Below are 22,888 nucleotides of genomic sequence, written 5' to 3' on the forward strand. Positions count from 1 at the left end.
GTTAACACCACCGTCCAAATAAATCCTCCACTCATTAGATTCGGAAGACCAAACACTCTCTCCCCCACTGATGCTCGGCTTCTAATAACCAGGCGGATCTGATCCCATACCGCCCGCTACCCTCTGCCAGCCACTCTTCACCATCCCCGAGGTTGGGTCCTAGCGATGGCTGGAGATGGAGCCACGGAGGACCTCTCTCTCGTCCCCTACAGGAGGGCAGAGGTTGTGGGAGATGAGGATTTCGGGAACGGATCTGTTTGGAGTGTGGTAGATGCGAAACTAGGGGAAATAAGGGGAAAGGTGGAGGTAAAAACAAATCGTGTGCCTTTAACTCGAGGTTAGGTTGGGTCGATTTGTGTGAATTATCACATGTGTAGCTGCCATTTTAGTCATGTAAAACATTTAAATATAAAAGAAATTCATTTCTGACACACTGAGCTCACCTAGAGAGAGGGGTCAGACTTGTGTCTTTAACTCGAGGTTATGTTAGGTCGATTTGTGTAATTATCACATGTACAGCTCCCCATTTAGTCTTATAAACCATTTTTATATTTAAAAAATTTATTTCTGACACACTGAGCTCACCTATAGAGAGAAGGGTCATTTAAAACCGGTTGTTTACCACAACATCGGATACAGTAAACCTCGTCATGTATGTGTGTGTCGTAGGTAGGCGTCCAATGGCAGAATCCACAAATTTATATTTATCAATTTGTAATTATCCCAAGACTGTTATCATCTTGTTATCGTACTGATCACTTGACTGGGTTTCAGAGAGAGGGTTGTTTTTTCTTTTGCGAGGGACTTTGAAAATCATGAACTGGAAGTGAGAATAATTTCGTAGGATGAAACATGGTAACCCACCATCACTGTAGATAAGGGTAAGATCTTGTAGACGGAAATGTATCCTGTAGTGTGGTATGAGGGCGAACAGGGATGGTGATTTGTATTTCCAAGAATTTCTCGTTTGTTTGGGTTTGGGGGAGGGTCAATGTGGCGCCCGTCACAGATCAAACACTGGAAGGTTAATCGTGTTCCAATGGTGACGACGAAGGGCGAAGCAGGGTTTTCCCGCGCTCACACACACACACCACACACACCCTTGTGGATCATTTCCAAGAACGCTAAGTCATTGGGACGGACGGCCCTTGTCCTCCTTAGAGAGAGAGAGAGAGAGAGAGGGACGGGATTGGTCAGTGTGTGTGTATGTGTGTGTTAGCACATGTGACATTAGCGGTCGGTCCACGGGGGTCTGACGTCACGCGCGACCCCCTCCTCCGATTGGCTGTTTTGAGATCAGCTCGTTCCCGTTTTCTTCTTTGAGGGAGGGTTTTTTTTTTTGGGGGGGGGCGATTATTCCATAGATGAATGAATATATCTATCTATCTAACCTTTAGTGACCTTAATCGATCGGTAGATGTAGATAGTATAGGTGATAACAAACACCGTGGCACCAGTGTGTGTGTGTGTGTGTTTACGTCCATTCTCAGTGAAGTTATATTTGAAGATTGTTGCGAGGGCTGGCAGCTGTCCCCTCCCCCCGGAGGAATTGACCAATATAAAAGCCCCGGGGCTACCGTGGGTCACAGACAGACGCCTTGTGGCAAGAGAAGAAGGAAGACGACGCTCCTCTCTTGTGTATCTGCTGACTTGACACTGCCGTGTGGTTGGGTGGCGTCGAAGATGAAGCTCCTGCAGGTGCTGGTGGTGGCTGGGGCAGTCCTAGGTTTCGCCTGGGCTTTACGTAAGTAAGAATTGTCCATTGATGTCACTCGGCCTTCGACGACGAGGACTGAAATTACTTCTGTCTTTCCCCCCCCCCCTGGATGAGGAAGGGTTTATGATGTATGCATCTTAGATTATTATGTACATATCTTTTTTTTTTTTTTTTCTTCAGATCTGCATTGTATGGTAATTAAGGGAATAGGTTTAATCGCTGGTTGTCTACAGACGTACATACACAATTTTATAGATTTTTTTGGGGGGTCTCATTCGAAAAGGAGACATTAAACTAGTTGAAAGATACGTCTTAACTGCAGGACCAGAGAACTGATAGACTTTAACTGCAGGACCAGAGAATTGATAGACTCTTGGAGAGCGAAATTCCTTGACAACGATATAGCCTCATTTTTTATGCCCTCTTTGCTGGCTTAATAAGGTATATATATATATATATATATATATATATATATATATATATATATATATATATATATATATATTCCTATGAGTCCAGGGGGAAAATGAAACACGAAAAGTTCCCAAGTGCACTTTCGTGTGATTATTACACGAAAGTGCACTTGGGAACTTTTCGTGTTTCATTTTCCCCGTGGACTCATAGGAATATCTTGATCACGCGCAAAATTGTGATCCTTTCCAATATATATATATATATATATATATATATATATATATATATATATATATATATATATATATATATATACAGATAGACAAACTCCTAAGATAAATATGAGTATTATTTACTTCCTCATATTTATCCCAGGACCCCTTTCTTGTAGGGGTCCTGGGGGAACTCAAAAAAAAAAAAAAAACTCATTTCAAAGCCACATTACTTCCAGTAGAGCAGTGTAGTGATGGCTTCCCTTTGAGATAGAGAAGTTCCATGGCGAGACTCGACCACCTCTTGTGAACAGACGAAGAGGTTATTTTTTTTTCTTCAGTCGCGACGTAAGCCAAAGAAGGCAGAGTCTGGTAACACCACACCTGCAGCTTTTGACTCAGTCTGTCCAGCGAGAGTTCAAACTAGCCACAGACACCCTCGTCCACCTCCTCCTCCTCCCCTTTGTGTCCCTGATCGTTATAAACACTTTGATTACAACCCTCGTCTCGGTGCACCTCCGTCAGGTGTCGTTGCACCTCCGTCAGGAGGGTAGGCTGAGAATAGGATTGGAACCACTGAGCCAAACGGCTAACAAGTTCTCTTTAACGACACTCTACGACCCTTAAGTAATTGATGATAAAAACCTTTGACTTGGGGTCTTGTAAAGGGTCAGGTCAGAGGCGAAAGGCCACACAGGACCCAAGGGTTGATATACCCTCCTCGCTTCGGCCTCCTTCGATGGCCACTTGTTTTCAGAGATGATGGTATATGATTGGTCTAATAGCACCATTTCAAGTTCACGGCTGTTACGTGGTTCTTACTTGTTTTTGGACAATCACATGTTTACCAAATGGCGTCCTAGCTTCGTCTCTTCGATGTATATCAACTGACTGTTATATTTCTCTCTTGTGTCTCCCATGATGATGTGATTATTACACGAAAGTGCACTTGGGAACTTTTCGTGTTTCATTGTCCCCGTGGACTCGTAGGAAAATACTTGATCACGCGCAAAATTGTGATCCTTTCCAACGTGGTAGTTTGTGGTGATGTACCTCCACTAAGCTGCCTTTGGTGTTACGTAACCCATTAGGGAGTTGTCTCTGCAACCAGTCGACCAGCTTTGTATCCCACACACAGCTGGTAGAAGGATGGGTTAAAGTTGCCTCTGCAACCAGTCGACCAGCTGTGTATCTCACCCACAGCTGGTAGAAGGGTGGGTTAAAGTTGCCTCTGCATCCAGTCGACCAGCTTTGTATCTCACACACACAGCTGGTAGAAGGGTGGGTTAAAGTTGCCTCTGCAACCAGTCGACCAGCTTTGTATCTCACCCACAGCTGGTAGAAGGGTGGGTTAAAGTTGTCTCTGCAACCAGTCGACCAGCTTTGTATCCCACACACAGCTGGTAGAAGGGTGGGTTAAAGTTGCCTCTGCATCCAGTCGACCAGCTTTGTATCTCACACACACAGCTGGTAGAAGGGTGGGTTAAAGTTGCCTCTGCAACCACTCGACCAGCTTTGTGTCTTACACACAGCTGGTAGAAGGGTGGGTTAAAGTTGCCTCTGCAACCACTCGACCAGCTTTGTGTCTTACACGCAGCTGGTAGAAGGGTGGGTTAAAGTTGCCTCTGCAACCAGTCGACCAGCTTTGTATCTCACCCACAGCTGGTAGAAGGGTGGGTTAACGTTGCCTCTGCAACCAGTCGACCAGCTTTGTATCTCGCACACAGCTGGTAGAAGGGTGGGTTAACGTTGCCTCTGCAACCAGTCGACCAGCTTTGTGTCTCACCCACAGCTGGTAGAAGGGTGGGTTAGCGTCATTGTCATCAAGGTGGACTGTATGAATGGTTCGTTTGAGGTATGACTGGTTGGGTACTTGGTAGATGCCAATCAACAGCTGGTATCCATCCTACGTTATTCGGACTGAAGGGGCGTGAGGCCTGTAGTCTGTGGTTGTACATGTGAGACGTTGGTTGTACATGTGAGATGTTGGCTGTACATGTGATACGTTGGTTGTACATGTGAGATGTTGGTTGTACATGTGAGACGTTGGTTGTACATGTGAGATGTTGGTTGTACATGTGAGACGTTGGTTGTACATGTGAGATGTTTGCCGATGCAGTCAGGCTAGAAATAACACGAAGGTGAGAGTAGTACAAGCGATGGTGATGGGATCAAGTGATGGTGATGGGATCAAGGGATGGTGATGAGATCAAGCGATGGTGATGGGATCAAGCGATGGTGATGGATCAAGTGATGGTGATGAGATCAAGCGATGGTGATGGGATCAAGTGATGATGATGGGATCAAGCGATGGTGATGGGATCAAGCCATGGTGATGGATCAAGCCATGGTGATGGATCAAGCCATGATGATGGATCAAGCGATGGTGATGGGATCAAGCGATGGTGATGGGATCAAGCCATGGTGATGAGATCACGCCATGATGATGGATCAAGCGATGGTGATGGGATCAAGCGATGGTGATGGGATCAAGCCATGGTGATGAGATCAAGCGATGGTGATGGGATCAAGCTATAACGAGATCAAGCGATGGTGATGGGATCAAGCGATGGTGATGGGATCAAGCGATGGTGAAGGGATCAAGCTATGACGAGATCAAGCGATGGTGATGGGATCAAGCGATGGTGATGGGATCAAGCTCGGATGGTGTGATGATCAAGGATGGACGATCAAGCGATGGTGATGAGATCAAGCTGTATGAGATCAAGCATGAGATCAAGTGATGGTGATGGGATCAAGCGATGGTGATGGGATCAAGCGATGGTGACGAGATCAAGCGATGGTGATGAGATCAAGCCATGGTGATGATCAAGCGATGGTGATGGATCAAGCCATGGTGATGAGATCAAGCGATGGTGATGGGATCAAGCGATAGTGATGGGATCAAGTGATGGTGATGGGATCAAGCCATGGTGATGAGATCAAGCTATAACGAGATCAAGCGATGGTGATGGGATCAAGCGATGGTGATGGGATCAAGCGATGGTGATGGGATCAAGCGATAGTGATGGGATCAAGTGATGGTGATGGGATCAAGCCATGGTGATGAGATCAAGCTATAACGAGATCAAGCGATGGTGATGGGATCAAGCGATGGTGATGGGATCAAGCGATGGTGATGGGATCAAGCGATGGTGATAGATCAAGCGATGATGATGGGATCAAGCGATGATGATAGATCAAGCGATGATGATGGGATCAAGCGATGATGATAGACCAAGCGATGGTGATGGGATCAAGCGATGGTGATGGGATCAAGCGATGGTGATAGATCAAGCGATGATGATAGATCAAGCGATGGTGATGGGATCAAGCGATGGTGATAGATCAAGCGATTGTGATGGGATCAAGCCATGGTGATAGATCAAGCGATGATGATAGATCAAGCGATGGTGACGGGATCAAGCGATGGTGATGGGATCAAGCGATGGTGATGGGATTACGGGGTGTTGGGGTCAACGGTAAGCAGGACGCGAGTGTGGGGACTGGAAGTTGACACTGGTATTATGGGGTCGGTACGACCTGTCACGCAGAACCTGTGTGACCTTGCGGGTGGGAAGGGAGAGGGAGCCCTGATTGGTTAATTGTCTGTTCCAGTTGCTTGTCCACTCGTAGGGTCGTTCCACAGCCTTGGGGGAACCCTTAAATGACTGGACACGACTTTAGGGGCGCCCTTAGCTTCCCTATGAACGAACAGGGAACAGACCTGCTGGGGGGCCTTAGATGGGTTGCCAAGACTCTTGGGGCCTTGTGGTCAGCGGTAGATGTGCTGACAATTGGTCAACAAGCTTTGGTGGGCCCTATTTACCCTTAATTGGTCAACAAGCTTTGGTGGTCCCTATTTACCCTTAATTGGTCAACAAGCTTTGGTGGTCCCTATTTACCCTTAATTGGTCAACCACTTCCGCCATGGCTAAGTGATGGATGTGCGTCTCGGTCATCCTGTATAGTTATCGCACGTCCCACGACGGTGTCGTATGTCTCACGACGTGGTCGTACGTCTCACGACGTTGTCGTATGTCTCTTGTACAGTCGTCGTATTCATGTATAGTTGACGTGTATATGTGTGTCCCACGACGACGTCCCCTGACGTTATCGTACGTCTCATGTATAGTCGTCGTATGGCCCACGATGCCACACGTCCCATGACGTTGTCGTACGTCTCCTGTTGAGTCGTCGTACGCCCTTCGAATATTCCTTACGTGTCTCTTAACGTAATCGTATTTACTCCGCCTTCCATACAGTCGTGTCATGACCCTTCAACAGTGGCTGTTGTGTTCCTCTCATGTGTATATTTGTGCCCCCCTTACGGGGGACTCCCAGCCCACAACAGCCAAGCCATACCAAACTCGGCCATCTTTTTTTAGGCTGTAAACAATTGGCCATTTGTTCTTCATTGTTATTTTCACGTATAACCCTTTAGAGTCTTCTAATAAAATTGCCGTATTTTCCTTCTAGAATCGCCATTTTCTTACAGAATCGCCTTTTTTCCTCTAGAATCGCCATTTTCTTACAGAATCGCAATATTTCTTCTAGAATCGCAATTTACTTCAAGAATCACAATTTTTCTTCTAGAATCGACATTTTTTCTTATAGAATCGACATTTTTTCATATAGAATCGACATTTTTTCTTATAGAATCGACGTTTTTCTTGTAGAATCTTTTTTTTTCTAAAATCGACATTTTTTTTCTAAAATCGACATTTTTTTCTAAAATCGACATTTTTTTTCTAAAATCGACATTTTTTTTTCCTAGAATCGCAGTTTTGTTTTTATTCTTCCCGCTCTTTTAATTTCACGTTTTCATTCGAGTCGGTGAAGAGCGTAGCCATCATTTCTGCCGTCGTCTGCTGCAGTGCACCTCGCCGGTCACTATGAGCCTCGGCCGCCATGCCAAAAAAAAAAAAAAATAGGCCCCCAGCAGCAGCCTGGGTTAGCCCCTTACTTAAGGGGGAGGCGTATCCAGATCTCCCTGATTTCTCTGGGGGAGGAGGAAAGACACCTCCCCCTGATTCCCCCTTACCTTGGGGAAGACACGCGCCTCCCTCAAACCTCTGGGGGGGTTTTGACGCACACGCGCGCGCGTTATGTGTTGGGTTGACCCGGCTCTCCTGAGAAGGGGGGGGAAAGTTGGCTAAGGGGGAGGAGGTTGTAGTGGGGGAATGGTTGACTAAGGGGTGGAGGTTGTAGTGGGGGAGGGTTGGCTAGGGGGGACAAGGAGGTTGTAGCGGGAGGAGGGTAAAAATAACCCACATGCGGGCCGAGTTGGGGGAAATGACTCCATGACGGGTCACTGGGGGTCTACTCATCTTCCCTTCTCCTCCCCCATAGAGCGTTCATGGCCGTTCATTGGTCGAGCGTCAGCCATGCGAATGGTGTGACCTAGGCCCTCGTAACAACCTCCCCCCCCCCTAGTCGTTAGTTCAGAACCATTCATAGTTAGTTGATCATGAACGTATCCCCCTCATTCCCCATTCCCCCTTACCACCCCTTTGGCTTTTATGTTGTCATGCACACTGGGTCATGCATCGATGGGGGGCCCCGGAACACCAGGTTCACTACGGAATTGGCCAGTTAAGCAATTCACTGACCTGACACCTGGTTGGGTGGTTAATTGTTTAATTCCTTAACCGCCTCTGCCAGGGTCGTTGAAGGCGTCAGTGCATAGACGCTCAAGATGATTCCAAGACGTGATTATTATTATTTATTTATTTATTTATTTATTATTATTATTATTATTATTATTATTATTATTATTATTATTATCATTACCATACATGACTCTTGTGCTAGTGGAAATAACGAGCGATGTCTGTGTGCATCCTGGGAAGTAAACATGGATACATGTGCATTATGTGAAGTAGTAAAAGTTAGGTTCCCATGGAGACTGATAACCTTGTCCATGGCTGGTGAAATGTGGGTGTGGGTGTGTGGACTCACCCGTGACATGGTGATGAGCCGCTGTTGTTCTGGGAGAAAGAAAGAAAGAAAGAGAGAGAGAGAAAAAAGAATAATGCTTCGTAGCGGTAAGAAAATTTGGGGGGGGCTTGTCGTGGGTGTCGAGGAGGGAGGTTGCTGGCGGGCGGAAGATGTGAGATCGTGGGGTTGAGATGCGGGGGAGGGTGAGGTTTGGGGAACAACAGGCAGAGAACCTAAGGATCATGGTGCTTTAAAAGCCTCAAGGTCTTATACTGGTATACTGGGCGAGTGTTGTTGTTAATGCACACTCGGGAAGCACCCGTGAACTGCGGACACAACGCTGCCACCCGTACGACAAGAACAGCTCGTACCCGATGCTCGTTTTTAAAAGGAACGTAACCTCTCTCTCTCTCTCTCTCTCTCTCTCTCTCTCTCTCTCTCTCTCTCTCTCTCTCTCTCTCTAAATTCACGGTAAAGGTGGACATAATGACCCCGCTTATTGGACAAGGAAGACCCCAAGCAAAAGAATCGTACAGCAGTATGAAAGACCAGAAAGATGATGGAAGTAGAGATCTAAAAAAAGAATAAATTGTTGAATGATTCCTTAGCTCTCCACGTCCACAGATGGTGACATCCGGCACTGTATTTATGATGACCGTCCGTGCACTCAATAGGAAGTGGCGGCGGGGAGAGGACTGGATGTTTTTCTGGGGAAAATACCGCAACCTTTTCCGTGCATATCAAGGTCACCACCCACTTGTTGTTTGATGATCGTCATTTCATCTGTAATGGTTTATTCTGCACCTGTGTATGTCTGTGTGTGTGTGTGTGTCTGTGTCTGTGTGTGTATGTGTGTGTGTGTCTGTGCCTGTCTGTGTGTCTGTGTCTGTGTGTGTGTGTCTGTGTGTGTTGTGTGTGTGTGTGTGAGGACAGACATAGCTTCAGAGAATTCGTCTTCCATGTTGAGTGCAGGTGTAGGCACGCGCGTGTGTCTTTGTGCATTCGTGTGCAGTGATTAATGTGTGTGTGTGTAATCTACTAGGCGAGTTTTACCACGTAGGGCCTTACTTCTTAACTTAATGATTTGAAAGTTTTTTTGCCTACTTTTCCCCCCCTCACCCCCACTTCCTTCGTCAGTTCGCTAGTTCTCCACAGTTCAACATTCATCTTCTCGATATTACACTGTGAAGATTTCCTATGTCTTCTGACGGAGGTGGGTCTTAACGTACGGCTCCTGCAGAAGGCCCACTAGGTAACACCATCTTGGTGAAGTCACGTATTAAATTGGCTGGTGCTACGGACTTAAACGAAAATGGACACATCTTTTTAAAGTTTAATATGATATTAAAGATGCAGGTTTTGAGTGGTTGGTGTTTGATGTTTTCAGATACGCTTGGTATGTTGTGTGGAGTAGAATATTCTCTTATGTGTTATACTTGCGAGTGTGGATATAATGTATATACTTGCGAGTGTGGGTATATATACTTGCGAGTGTGGATATATACACGCGAGTGTGGATATATACACTCGCGAGTGTGGATAAATACACTCGCGAGTGTGGATGTATACTTGCGAGTGTGGATGTATATACTTCGAGTGTGGATATATACTGGCGAATGTGGATATATATATATATATATATATATATATATATATATATATATATACACACACACACACACTCACGAGTGTGGATATATACTTTCGAATGTGGATATATATACTCGCTAGTGTGGATATATATATATACTCACGAGTGTGGATATATATATAAACTCACGAGTGTGGATAATCTGATAAGAATGATGATAGTGTGATCATTCACTTAACGTCAGAGATAAATTTAGGCGACAGCTGAAGTTTTGACACACTGGATGGTTGGCGGTTCCTGGCTGGCCCTAACTGACCTTAACCTTCATGAGCAGCATTGTATATTTAAGTCGGCCACCAGTGCCATGAGAATTCTCAGTATATCTATATCTTTCTTTCTTTCTTTCAAACTGTTCGCCATTTCCCGCGTTAGCGAGGTAGCGTTAAGAACAAAGGACTGGGCCTTTGAGGGAACATCCTCACCTGGCCCCCCTTCTGTTCCTTCTTTTGGAAAATTATATATATATGTTTTCCCCCCCAAGGTCTTACATGAACAGTGTCTATTGTTCAGTTCAATGGTGATTTTTCCTTTAACACACGTGTGTAAGTACAGATTAGATTAGGTTGTATTACGAAGGGTATATCCCATCGCCCTGTTTTGTTTTCAACCAAAGTAGTAATGTGTACAAATGGTAAAACGCATTGAACCATACCCACTTACTTTTGTGGGGGAAAAAAAAGAAAAGGAATGATACGAGGTATGATATAAACTTGACCACTGGAAATGTTAGTATTTGATGTTTGATAAGTCTGACAACACCTCGCACTTGGTGAATTTATAACCTGTATGATATAATGCTATGCAAGTTTTTTTTTTATTATCTGCCAAGAGCATAGAGTGAACTAGAAACCCCCCTCAAAAAAAAAATATATACATTATATATATATATATATATATATATATATATATATATATATATATATATATATATATATATGTACATATGTGTGTGTGTGTGTGCAGATCAAGTGAATGTTCAAAGTGAAATTGTTACCTTCGAATGTACCCAGATATCTGTAAGCTAGTGAATTATAACTCATTCCTCTCATATAAACGTTCAGAATATGTCACACACACACACACACACACACACACACACACACACTTCATTAACATAACACTAATTTATACTTTAGACCAACTGAAATGAAAGTTTTAGAAAAGCATAGTTCTACAGATAATGAGTTGAACATAACATTTTTCTTTTTCTTTTGCTAGATTTTCGAACACAATACCTTTGATGTAACAATGGTTGTATTCAGTCATTTTCCCTGTGAACACGGCCGTCTGTTATCTGTGAACAGAATGGTTCAATTAATGACATTCTTTGGCATCGTTTGAGTTTCGAAATGTAGTACGAAGTTCTTCTGTGACGAGAGAGAGAGAGAGAGAGAGAGAGAGAGAGAGAGAGAGAGAGAGAGAGAGAGAGAGAGAGAGAGAGATTGCAACGCACATGACAGAACGCTGAGAATTGGTAGTTCAGACACTTTAACGATCGTTACACAGGGAATGGCAAGATAAGTTGTTTGTGGCGCCTTAGTCACGAACCCTAGTGACAAACTGGCTTGGCTGGTGAGGTCAGCAGCGGATTTGCTCACAGAGTAAAAATGTTGAGATAAATAAATATCTTGGTCATTTTCACGCATATTTTCGCAGTTGCTGCATCTTCACTGTGTATGTATACCCATCTTGACTTGTGTGTATATATATATATATATATATATATATATATATATATATTATCCCTGGGGATAGGGGAGAAAGAATACTTCCCACGTATTCCCTGCGTGTCGTCGAAGGCGACTAAAAGAGAAGGGAGCGGGGGGCTGGAAATCCTCCCCTCTCATTTTTTTTTTTATTTTCCAAAAAAAGGGACAGAGAAGGGGTCCAGGTGAGGATATTCCCTCAAAGGCCCAGTCCTCTGTTCTTAACGCAACCTCGCTAATGCGGGAAATGGCGAATAGTATGAAAGATATATATATATATATATATATATATATATATATATATATATATATATATATATATATATATAGAGAGAGAGAGAGAGAGAGAGAGAGAGAGAGAGAGAGAGACAGGCTTCATTATTATTCTGTATTACCCCATCGATATGAGCTTTGAAACAAGTGTGTGTGTGTGTGTGTGTGACCACATGGTTAAATTCCACTAAACCCACAACATTTGTAAGTTGGGCACACCCCCAAGATGTTTGGGTTGTACCATCAAATGGGTGTGAGATTTTGTCTCTTGTCTTATATTTCAAATACATATTAAACGTTGAGGTAGTATTGATAATATTCCCCCCTCCCTCACCTTTTATTTTCCTGCTGAAGGTAAAGTTCCAATTTAGCGACCGAACGGAAATGGAGATTTGGAAGAAAAGGATATTTAAGTATAGAACATTCATTTTACCACAGAGAGTAATACATAAGTGATATTGAGTAGTTCTGTGTTGATCAGGCAATAAATAAAGGTATCCTTAAATGAAACCACCTTATTAATCAAGGCTCAATTAAAACTACGCATGACTTGACCTAAGAGCCAAGAGTTACCTCAGTTTTCAAATTTATAGCTTAAGTATATACCAGAGATGTTCCTCGAGCCATATCACTTGCAAGTGGCAAGCTTAAGCAAGACTGCTGCAGCATTCAGCAAACACAGCAACTAAATGCAAATTACACCGTGACATTCGTCCAAGCAACTGGATACATGTTTTTTTGAGACCGCATCGCAAATAAAGTAATTGTTGATTGTCAAGGGGGCCCGGTAGAATAAGACGCTCAGTTATATATATTTGTTTTAGGTCTGATGCTTCTTAACAGGAACTATCCAAGATGAATACCAAGGTGATGATTGAAGCCACGGTTCCGTTTTTTGTGGATATGTAGCGATTCCACGACCGATTTGTATAGTAAGCTGGATGTGACATGGCTGAGCAGTTACTCAAACAAAGACTATTACTGGACTTACCTTTCTTTTTTTTTTGTTAGCTCAGATGATACCGGCAGCAGAGGCCCTTATCAAGGCCATCCCATTAATGTTATAAAGAAATTATAACATTTTTTTTTTTTCCCAAAAAGAAGGAACAGAGAAGGGGGCCAGGTGAGGATATTCCCTCAAAGGCCCAGTCCTCTGTTCTTAACGCTACCTCGCTATCGCGGGAAATGGCGAATAGTATGAAAAAAAAAATATATATATATATCATCCAACTCGTAGGAATGGATGAACAGCTGGGTTGACTGTGGACCAACTACCATACCCAGGATTTGAACCTATTTGTTCGGCCCAGGGCAGGCCCGTGAATGTGTCATACTCAGGAACAAAGAACTGTTACACAACAGGTGTCCCGATTCGCATATTTTTTCTAAGCCAGTGCCCTCCTGCTGAGGTTTACTTACGAGACATTTTAAGCTTCATGTTTTCTTTTGGAAACTCAATCAGTATGTGTTTTACCAGAGAAATATTGTAAGGCAAAGCAGACATTCCACAATATGGAGGTAATGCTGAATGGAGTCATTAAGAAATTTAACTCCTGCTCAGGTAGCTATTGACTGTATTCGCATACTAGAAAAGATCTTACTTATGAACTTGAGGCCAAGTGAAATGTGAATTTTTAAAGGTTTATGGCCTACACAAATATTGCAAATTAAAGTAATGTAGTTTTATTTTTTCACTTATTCACAATGTAAATGCAGATATGAAGAATGAAAGCCATGTTATATTTGACTGATATATTTAGATATTTAGTTTAAATTGTAATGATAGGATGTTTAAGCATTTCAGGTTGAGATTAGTTGGTTTGGTTTGCCTTGTTTAAGCATTTAAGGTTGAGAGTAGTTGAAATTAGCACACTCATATGGGTACCATTTGTGAGAGTGACTTGTCATTCATAACTTAACTCTGCACTGATGATTCAAACTAAGCTTCTTTCTATTTAAAGCTCAGCAAGGCCAGTGCGACCATGGTACTTACAGCAACACTGATTGCAATACTTGCTACTGTGACAAGGGCGTTGAGATATGCACCCAGATGGATTGCTCAGTAGGTTAGTAGCATGGTAATATTCTCTTATTATGACAGATATTTTGTGACTGTGGCTTAAGACACCTACACACATGCACATGAACACTGCCATCTAGAGCTTTTCTCTTATTGGGCATTCACTCATTGCATTCTCTAGTTCTCATTTCTCATAATTTAGCACATTTTTCATTTAAATCAGCAAGAGGTGCAAAGACTGTTCTTTTTTTTCCATTATTTTCTTGGGAAATATCTGACTTACACATATGTACCCCACCATAAATCTTCCCATTTATCTGTACTGTTACCTAATGTAATCTGTAATCCATAATGACCACACTGCCATATGATTTGCATCTTAGAAAGTAATCTATGTATGACTATGTTCATCATTAGCACTTTTACTTATGGACAAAAATTTTGTCTTTTCTTGTCTGTATCAGAATCTCCTCATTTACTTTGTATACAATCCTCTATTGGGAGTTCCCTTCATTCTTGGATCTCTTGACCATTATTTTGATGTCCGTTGTTTAAGAGTCACTTGTACTACAACACACGCACACTTGAGTGATTATATATGGAGAGTTTGTGATGTTTTTTCTTGTCTTTTTACAAATCCATGATACTTTCTACATATACATTTGTCATTATGATGTGTATTGCAACTTTATTAACTTTAATTCTGTAGTTTAGCCCTGTTGCATCCTAAGTGGGATGCAATTTCTGACATTTCTAGCATTTTGTTGCATTCTGTAACCAGGTCCTCAAACATTTTTCTGTTATGAGTAACACATTTCTTCACTGTTAATGTAGAAAGTTTGCTTCGCCCCTTTACCTTTTTTTTTTCCCCAGTCATACTCACAATTATCTCAAAACAGATGAGTTTCTTTTCTCCCATGCAGTGTTTTCCTTTACCTTCATCTAGAATTACATCTTTGTCTACTCAGTTCCTCTTATCTCTTCTGTCAGTCTCTACACCAACTTGCTATCAAACTTTTTCTTTCAGTGTTTCCATTTGAATTGGTTTCACTCAGATTTTTGACATTCAAACTTGTCTTCTTAAATATTTCCCAATATCCCCCCCCTTAAACTTACCATTAAAGTAACATTACTTCAACACACTTATTTTCCTCTTTTATTACATGTAAATGAAATGGATGAGGTTAACTCTTTATAACATGTTTTCATATTTCCAGAAAAACCAGAAATTCCACCAAATGGTAAATGCTTGCCAGGATCCCGGTGGAAGGACAAGTGTAATTGGTGTTCCTGTACTGAAACCGGAATAGGCATTTGCTCAAAGAAAGCTTGTTTGCCAGGTATGATCTCTCTCTCTCTCTCTCTCTCTCTCTCTCTCTCTCTCTCTCTCTCTCTCTCTCTAAAATGTCCCAGGATTGTTTGCCATCGTTTTGTTGGTTAAGAGTAGAGAAAAAGATATACAAAAGTAACCTACATAATTGTTGGTATTTTCAGATTGGCTTAGTCTTTTTCATGCAGAATTCCTTTAGTAGCTTACAGATTATACAGGGGATTATATTTCTAACATTAATATTGCTTTATACTTTACTTCTAAGAATAGTTTTGGGAATAGATTAAAGCTAAGGAATAGCATGTAGTTATTTCTGAGTTGAGGGCGATATCTTCTTTTCATTTTGGGGGGCTTTATTATTGAAATAAGAGTTTACTGTAAGGAATTTTATGGTTACTCATTATTGATATTAATTATTATTATTGTTATTATTATTAGAAATGTTTTATGAAAGTGTTGAATGAATTGAAAGAATTCATCCTGTCCTTTGGTCACACAGAGAGGAAAGACAGATTCTTGTCATATCTTTGCTAAGATGGAAATTATTCCTAAAAGTGTTTGACTATATAACACCTGTTTATATAGCCATCTTCAACAGATTATGTGGAAGAAGCAGGGGAACCAGTGTGCTTGGGAAATTCTGGGTGGACATTTGATGACTGTAATTGGTGCCATTGTCGCAGTGGTGTCCCTGGTTGTACCAAAAAGATGTGTCGTAAGTAGATAATGCTCCCTCTTTCTGATTCTGATACATTTAATAAAGTTTATTTGAATAGGTTTTTGCATATAATATGTTGAAATTCAGCATTTGAGTATATTAAAGTTATATTATGTCAAGATTCACGAAGCAAAACTCTACTCATTACATGTTTACAGTTTCTCCTGATTATGATTTTTATGATTATTAGAGGACTTGCCTTGTATTTATGTATAAAGAATTACTGAATTTATTGGTTTTCATTTTGTGATTAGCTCCCATAACTTTCAAAACTTTGGAATGAAAATACATAAGTAAAGTTCTCTAGAGATATATATTTCATATTGATTCTTTTGTGGACGTTTAATAAGTATTCTAGTAGCCATTACAGTTTTTTCCTTTTAAGTAAATGCCACAGAAAGGTGATCATCTTACAGGCAATGCGTTTTACACTGTACTTTTGACCTTTGGTGTTGTGGATGGGGAGATGTGGTTTCATTGCATTATGTATGATAGCCAGAGAGTGGATATGGGCATATGGGGCCTTTCTTCATCTTTTCCTGGTGCTGCCTTTCTAGCATGGAAACGGCAATCAAGAATGAAAGAATGAAGAAAAAAATTTGATTCATTGGTTTTCAGGTGGTATATATCTTTAATAACTTGCAAAACTTTGGGTAGAACAGCTTGCTAATTATTTCCTTATCCATATTCTTGAAAGCTATTCTGATATTTCGTAGAAGATAGTTTGTCTCCTTAACTGTTCTCACAATGTGAGACTTTGGCAAGAGGTTAGGGACAATGATTGCTCCCAAGCCCTTTTCACACAGTTCTGAAGCCAAGTTGCTGTTAGATGATAATCATGTTGAGGCCTCCTATTAATCTGTCTCAATAGCATTACTTTACACATTCTTTGGTTAGATTTCATCAAACATAAATCAGACCAACTTTGAAATCTGTTTAGGTCCCATTGTAAGAAGATGCAGCTCTCCTCACTTTTCACTCTCCTTGCAACCTTATCATCATCTGCAAACATATTCAGGTAGGAGTCCATACCTACAGATAAGTCATCTGTGTTGATCAAGAGGAGTAATGGTGCTCTGCTTGATACCTTGACCCATGTGAAGAAGGTTTTTGACAGAGTGACTGTTGCATATCCATAGTTTTTAGTAATCATTTATGGAGGATGGTGACATGTAGTGGAGGTAATACCACTTGTTATAGTTCTGCATGATTACAACAGTTTAACCATGCATGTTTCCCTTCATAGCTCCGAGAGAAGAGAATTAGTCACAACGAGGACAACAATGCATGCTTCCGTAACAACAGCAGGGAAGTGTGCACCCAGATGGCTTGCTTAGCAGACAGACTGTGGCAGCTACATTGACAGAGTTAACCTAACTAATCATCTATCCAAACTCTCCCACTCAATGAAATAGAAATGATTTAATGGCTAAAATGTTCCGTGAAAAATGATTGTAAGATAATGAAATTGTGTATTGTAAGTAAATTTCATGAGTATTATTAAATGGTGAGATCAGATGTGCCATGAGCTGCATATCAGTTATGATTTAGAAATTACATAAGATCATGTTAGAATAGAAGGTAAATATTTCATAATTTTGCTTGCTATCATTAGTCTTGTAATTTTGATTGTTTATTGTACTATTTAGAACTCTCTCGTTAGTGTTCTTTATATATATATATATAGTTAATGGCATATAAGCAGATATTGTTAAGCAACCTCGTCTTTCACATCCTAATTTCCCTTACTACTGTTTCATGAAGTAATCTGACCAATTGGATCTCTTACAGCTGCAACAACAGAAACAGCAGTCTATAAAAAGACCAGCAAAAGTATGAGATTAATGTGAACATAAGATTGCACCCACTTCCATTACAGTGAATATCTAATGAAGATTGATGTGATAATGACACCATAAAGTTTGATGACTTAAAAAAGCACTGTGAGAACCTGCTTTTTACTATACCATGGTAACCTTTCCATTTTCTCTGAAAGTGTAGGTCATGATCTAGCACTCTCTAATTATTCTGTGGCTGGACTTGGAGAAATAGGTGGGTGAAGTTTTGTCATCAAGAACTACGGTTCCTACCCAACAGATGCCGAAATAATCATTAGAATTAAAACTAAATGGAATCACGTGTGCTGCAGAATAAAGTACCCCAGCTGCACTTTTTAAATTTTTTGTCAATGATTTTATATATATGTATATATTTTTTTTTACATACTCGCCATTTCCCACATCAGTGAGGTACGTTAAGAACAGAGGACTGAGCCTTAGAGGGAATATCCTCACTTGGCCCCCTTCTTTGTTCCTTCTTTTGGAAAATCAAAATCGAGAGGGGAGGATTTCCAGCCCCCACTCCCTCCCCTTTTAGTTGCAGGGAATACGTGGGAAGTATTCTTTCTCCCCTATCCCCAGGGATATTATAGATAGATAAATAGATAATATATTCTTACTTGCTCACTGTTTCCCGCATGAGCAGGGTAGCATCAGGAGCAGATGACAGAATGTTACAGGCAAATTTCCTCACTTGGCTCTTTGCTCTCTTCTTATATTTGGAAATTAATACAAGAAAGGAGGATTTCCAGCCACCTGCTCCCACCTCTCTTAGTCACCTTCTATGACATGCAGGGAATGCTTGAGCAGTATTCTCTCTTTCTCCCCTATCCCCAGAGAGGCATAACTTTGTTGAGTATTCCTGGGAAGTTATATGGGAGGGTATTGATTGAGAGGGTAAAGGCATATACAGAGCATCAGATTGGGGAGGAGCAGTGTGGTTTCATAAGTGGTATAGGATGTGTGGATCAGGTGCTTACTTTGAAGAATGTATATGAGAAATACTTAGGAAAACAAATGGATTTGTATGTAGCATTTATGGATCTGGAGAAGGCATATGATAGGGTTGATAGAGATGCTTTGTGGAAGGTCTTAAGAGTAAATGGTGTGGGAAGTAAGCTGCTAGAAGCAGTGAAAAGGTTTTACCTAGGATGTAAGGCATGTGTAAGATTAGAAAGAGAAGAGAGTGATTGGTTCCCAGTGAAGGTCGGACTTTAGCAGGGGCGTGTGATGTTCCCATAGTTGTTAATTTGTTTATGGATGGGATGGTTTGGGAGGTAAATGCAAGTTTTAGAGAGAGGGGCAAAAATGCAGTCTGTAGGGGATGAGAGGGCATGGGAAGTGTGTCAGTAATTGTTCGCTGATGATACAGCTCTAGTGGCTGATTCAAGTGAGAAACTTCAGAGGTTAGTGACTGAGTTTGGAAAAGTGTGTGAAAGGAGGAAGTTGAGAGTAAATGTGAATAAGAGCAACGTCATTAGGTTCAGTAGGGTTGAGAGACAAGTTATTTGGGATGTAAATTTAAATGGAGAACAGTTAGAGGAGGTGAAGTGTTCTAGATATCTGGGAGTGGAACTTAGTAGAGAATGGAACCATCAAAGTAGAAGTGAGTCATAGGGTGGGGGAGGGGGTGAAGATTCTGGGAGCAATGAAGAATGAGTGGAAAGAAAGAACTTTATCACAGAGAGCAGCAATGATGTTTCCTGTGGGTTGGGATAGCACCAGGAATGGATGAAGGCAAGCAAGTATGAATATGTACATATGTGTATATATATATATATATATATATATATATATGTATATTTAAGTCTGTGTATGTGTATTTATATGTATGTATATGTGCATGTATGGGCATTTATGTATATATATGTGCATATGAGTGAATGAGCCATTCTTCGTCCGTTTCCTGGTGCTACCTCGCTGACATAGGAAACAATAATTAAGTAAAATGATATATATATATATATATATATTTTTTTTTTCATACTATTCGCCATTTCCTGCGTTAGCGAGGTAGCGTTAAGAACAGAGGACTGGGCCACTAAGGGAACATCCTCACCTGCCCCCCCCTCCCTTCCCTCCCTTGGAAAATTAAAAAAAAAAAATGAGAGGAGACGATTTCCAGCCCCCTGCTCCCTTCCCTTTTAGTCGCCTTCTATGACATGCAGGGAATACATGGGAAGTATTCTTTCTCCCTTATCCCCAGGGATATATATATATACACATGTACATATTCTCACTTGCTCGCCTTTATCCATTCCCGGCGCCACCTCATCCCACCGGAAACAGCATTGTCACCCCCTGTGTTAGCAAGGTAGCACCAGGAAGCATATGAAGAAAGGCCACATCTGCTTCACATCCATTTTCTAGCCTCAGCCCCAGGAGTCCCTTATATCTTTTATAAGGCTCATGCACTGGTAGTGGAAAGTCATCTTCACTGAGGCCATATCATCACATGTTGATGTCGCTAGACTACACATACTTGAGGTTTCACTCCAAATGAAAATTCACATTTGGTAAGGCTGTGTCATTATTAGATGATGAAGGATAATGTAGTTGTGCTAAAGAAATTTTCCTTTAAGTGTAGTCACCCTTTCCCTGTAGTTCAGCCTCAAAGATGCAGGAGCCCCTAGATAAGGGGTCCTGGAGTTATAGTCCTGAGACCTTTTTTGTGAAAGGAGTTTTAGGGACTGCATGATAATGTTATAAATGTTATTGGACTCCGTCTACTTAAGGTTCTACTGCAAGTGAAAAGTCACCTTTGTCGAGGCTGTATGGTCTCATCAAAGAACTTCACATTTCAAAGGAGTTTATCTTGCCCTAGCTACCAGATGTGCAGGTTTGGAACTGCAGGAACCATTGGTTCACTGAAAAGGGAGTCCTGCGTTACTTACATCCGAGCCTGACACGTAGAAGAGGATGAGCACTCCTCTACTGGCTTCTTCAGTTACAACTTTTGAAAATTAGAAATATTTGCAGGGAAGGGTTTCCAGCTCTCTTCAGTCACCTTCTTTGACACATAAAGAGTACCTGGGAGGTATTCATTTTGCCCTTGCCTCGAGGGATAGCTGTAGGAGCCCCTGGATTACTGAGGAGTGGGTCCTAGGGTTATATGATAATGATATGATGTATGCATGTATATGTTAATGAAAAACAATAACAGTGATTGATGATTGCTTTAGAACAAGCTGATAAAGATACTCTTCATTGGAAAATGCAGATTTTTGTTTTACAGTGGTTGAGATTTGGATGGCCACATGATGTGATGGCATAACATGTTACTCATAACCTAGCTATGTACTGGTAAAAATCTAGCCTTGCGCCTTTCTATTCATAGCTAAACAAGACCAGGCCCAGTGTGTGGAGGGTACTACCTACAACAAGGACTGCAATACTTGCAGATGTAGCAATGGCATGGAGATTTGTACCCTGATGAGTTGCTTACCAGGTTAGTAGTTTGGTAATATTCTCTCATTACTACAAATGTTCATGCATGAGTGTATAAACCTATTCTGCATGTACAAGGGGTTATAGACTTTGGCTGTCTGTGGTTGTCATGAGAGAAAAGTCACCCTTGGTGAAGTAACAAATAAGGGATAGGGCATTGCACTATCTAGCATAAATGCATGAGCATACACATAGTAAATGTTCATGATTATAGTGACACATAAGCTGATCATATAGGAGTAGGGTAATGCACTCTTATGTATCAGTGCATGAACTCACTTGCATTAGATTTTTATGATTGAAGTGACAAATGAGCAGATCATTCAGAATTATAGTGCTGTACTGTTAGGTACAAGTGCATGCACACATATACAGATATGTATTCCTGTCATTATGGAACACTGTTAAGGATATGAGGTAGAGGGTAAACTGATGGATGGTGTGAATGTCTGTTTTAGAGGTGTAAATGCATGTGAGGAGTGGATGGAGAGTTGAGTGAAAGTTTCACCATACATGTGGTTGTGAGGCAGGTCTCTGTGATGTCACCATGGGAGTGATAGGAGTGATGAAAGCAAAACTAGGGAAAGAGGGTGCAGAGATTGACTGGTAGTGAGGTGTCGTGGCTAGTGACATGCCTGTTTGAGAATGATGCTGTGTTGTTTGCTGAGAGGGAAGAGGAGTTATAGAAGGTTTTGAATGTGTTTTATGATGTGTGTAAGCATAGGCAGTTGAAGGTAAATGTGAGTAAAAGTAAAGTAATGATGTTTGAAAGGGAACAAGAGTGAAATTGTAGAATGTGCAAGGCCCCATAGAGTGAGAGTAAAAGGTGTGCTAAACTGTGTCATAGGTATGGAGGGAAAAAGACAGGATTTACGTATTTGGGAGGTATCTTGGGTAAGTTTAGTGATATGGAAGGAGAGGTAAGATAGAGAATTGTACAGGGTAGAAGAGTCATTGTATCCCATAATAGAGTGATGAAGGCTAGAGGTGAAGAAAGGATTAAGGGAAAGCATAGTCCTCCCAACCCTGACCTATGCAACTGAAACATGGACATGGAATGAATCACTGTGGTCAAGAATCCAAGCTGAAGAAATGAACTGTTTGAGAGGAGCATGTGGTTTGACTAGATGGAATGAGGAAAGGTATGAAAGGGTGTATGAGATGGAATTGTAAAGTGGGTGAAATGTGATATAAGGTGATTTGGGCTTATGGAAAGAATGCAAGACAGGGAGATTGTATGATAATGTGATTAAAGGGGTTTGAGTGAGAAGACCACCATTGATATGGAAACATATAGCAGAAGAGCACTGGAGGGGGTGAAATGGAAAAATCCATTGAATAGTGCATGTGAGGGAGGCATATAAGGACAGCGATAAGTGGAGACTGTTTTCCTGTGGTCACCTCCTTGATGAGAATTTCAGGAAGGAATAGGTATCACTTATATAGAGAGAAAGATAAACTGTTAAACACAGAGGAAAGAAACTGTAAGTTGAAAAGAAGAGCTATTTAACAGAAACTGGTAACTGCAAAAACTTCGTCCCTTATCATAGAAGTATGTAGTAAGGCTCCTTGCACTGCAAAAACCTGGCAAGTACGGTACCATAGGCCAGAGCAAGAAGGAT

At 41.4% G+C, this 22,888-nt stretch overlaps 1 protein-coding gene across 4 annotated transcripts in view; it reads left to right on the forward strand.

Moving 5' to 3' along the window:
- Positions 1 to 1,572: 1,572 nt before the first annotated feature.
- Positions 1,573 to 22,888, forward strand: part of LOC139758397 (uncharacterized) — a 135,936-nt gene continuing 114,620 nt past the window's right edge. For 3 of the 4 annotated variants that reach the window (XM_071679752.1, XM_071679753.1, XM_071679754.1), the window contains exons 1-5: positions 1,574 to 1,744; positions 13,875 to 13,979; positions 15,151 to 15,273; positions 15,862 to 15,978; positions 21,157 to 21,267. In XM_071679752.1, the coding sequence (XP_071535853.1) occupies positions 1,684 to 1,744; positions 13,875 to 13,979; positions 15,151 to 15,273; positions 15,862 to 15,978; positions 21,157 to 21,267 (517 nt within the window). In that variant the 5' untranslated portion in view covers positions 1,574 to 1,683. Of the gene's footprint in view, positions 1,745 to 13,874; positions 13,980 to 15,150; positions 15,274 to 15,861; positions 15,979 to 21,156; positions 21,268 to 22,888 lie in introns of all 4 variants that reach the window. The other variant, XM_071679751.1, reaches the window with a different exon arrangement.

The sequence above is a fragment of the Panulirus ornatus genome, chromosome 30, assembly GCF_036320965.1.
Source record: "Panulirus ornatus isolate Po-2019 chromosome 30, ASM3632096v1, whole genome shotgun sequence".
Taxonomy (NCBI): Eukaryota; Metazoa; Arthropoda; class Malacostraca; order Decapoda; family Palinuridae; genus Panulirus; species Panulirus ornatus.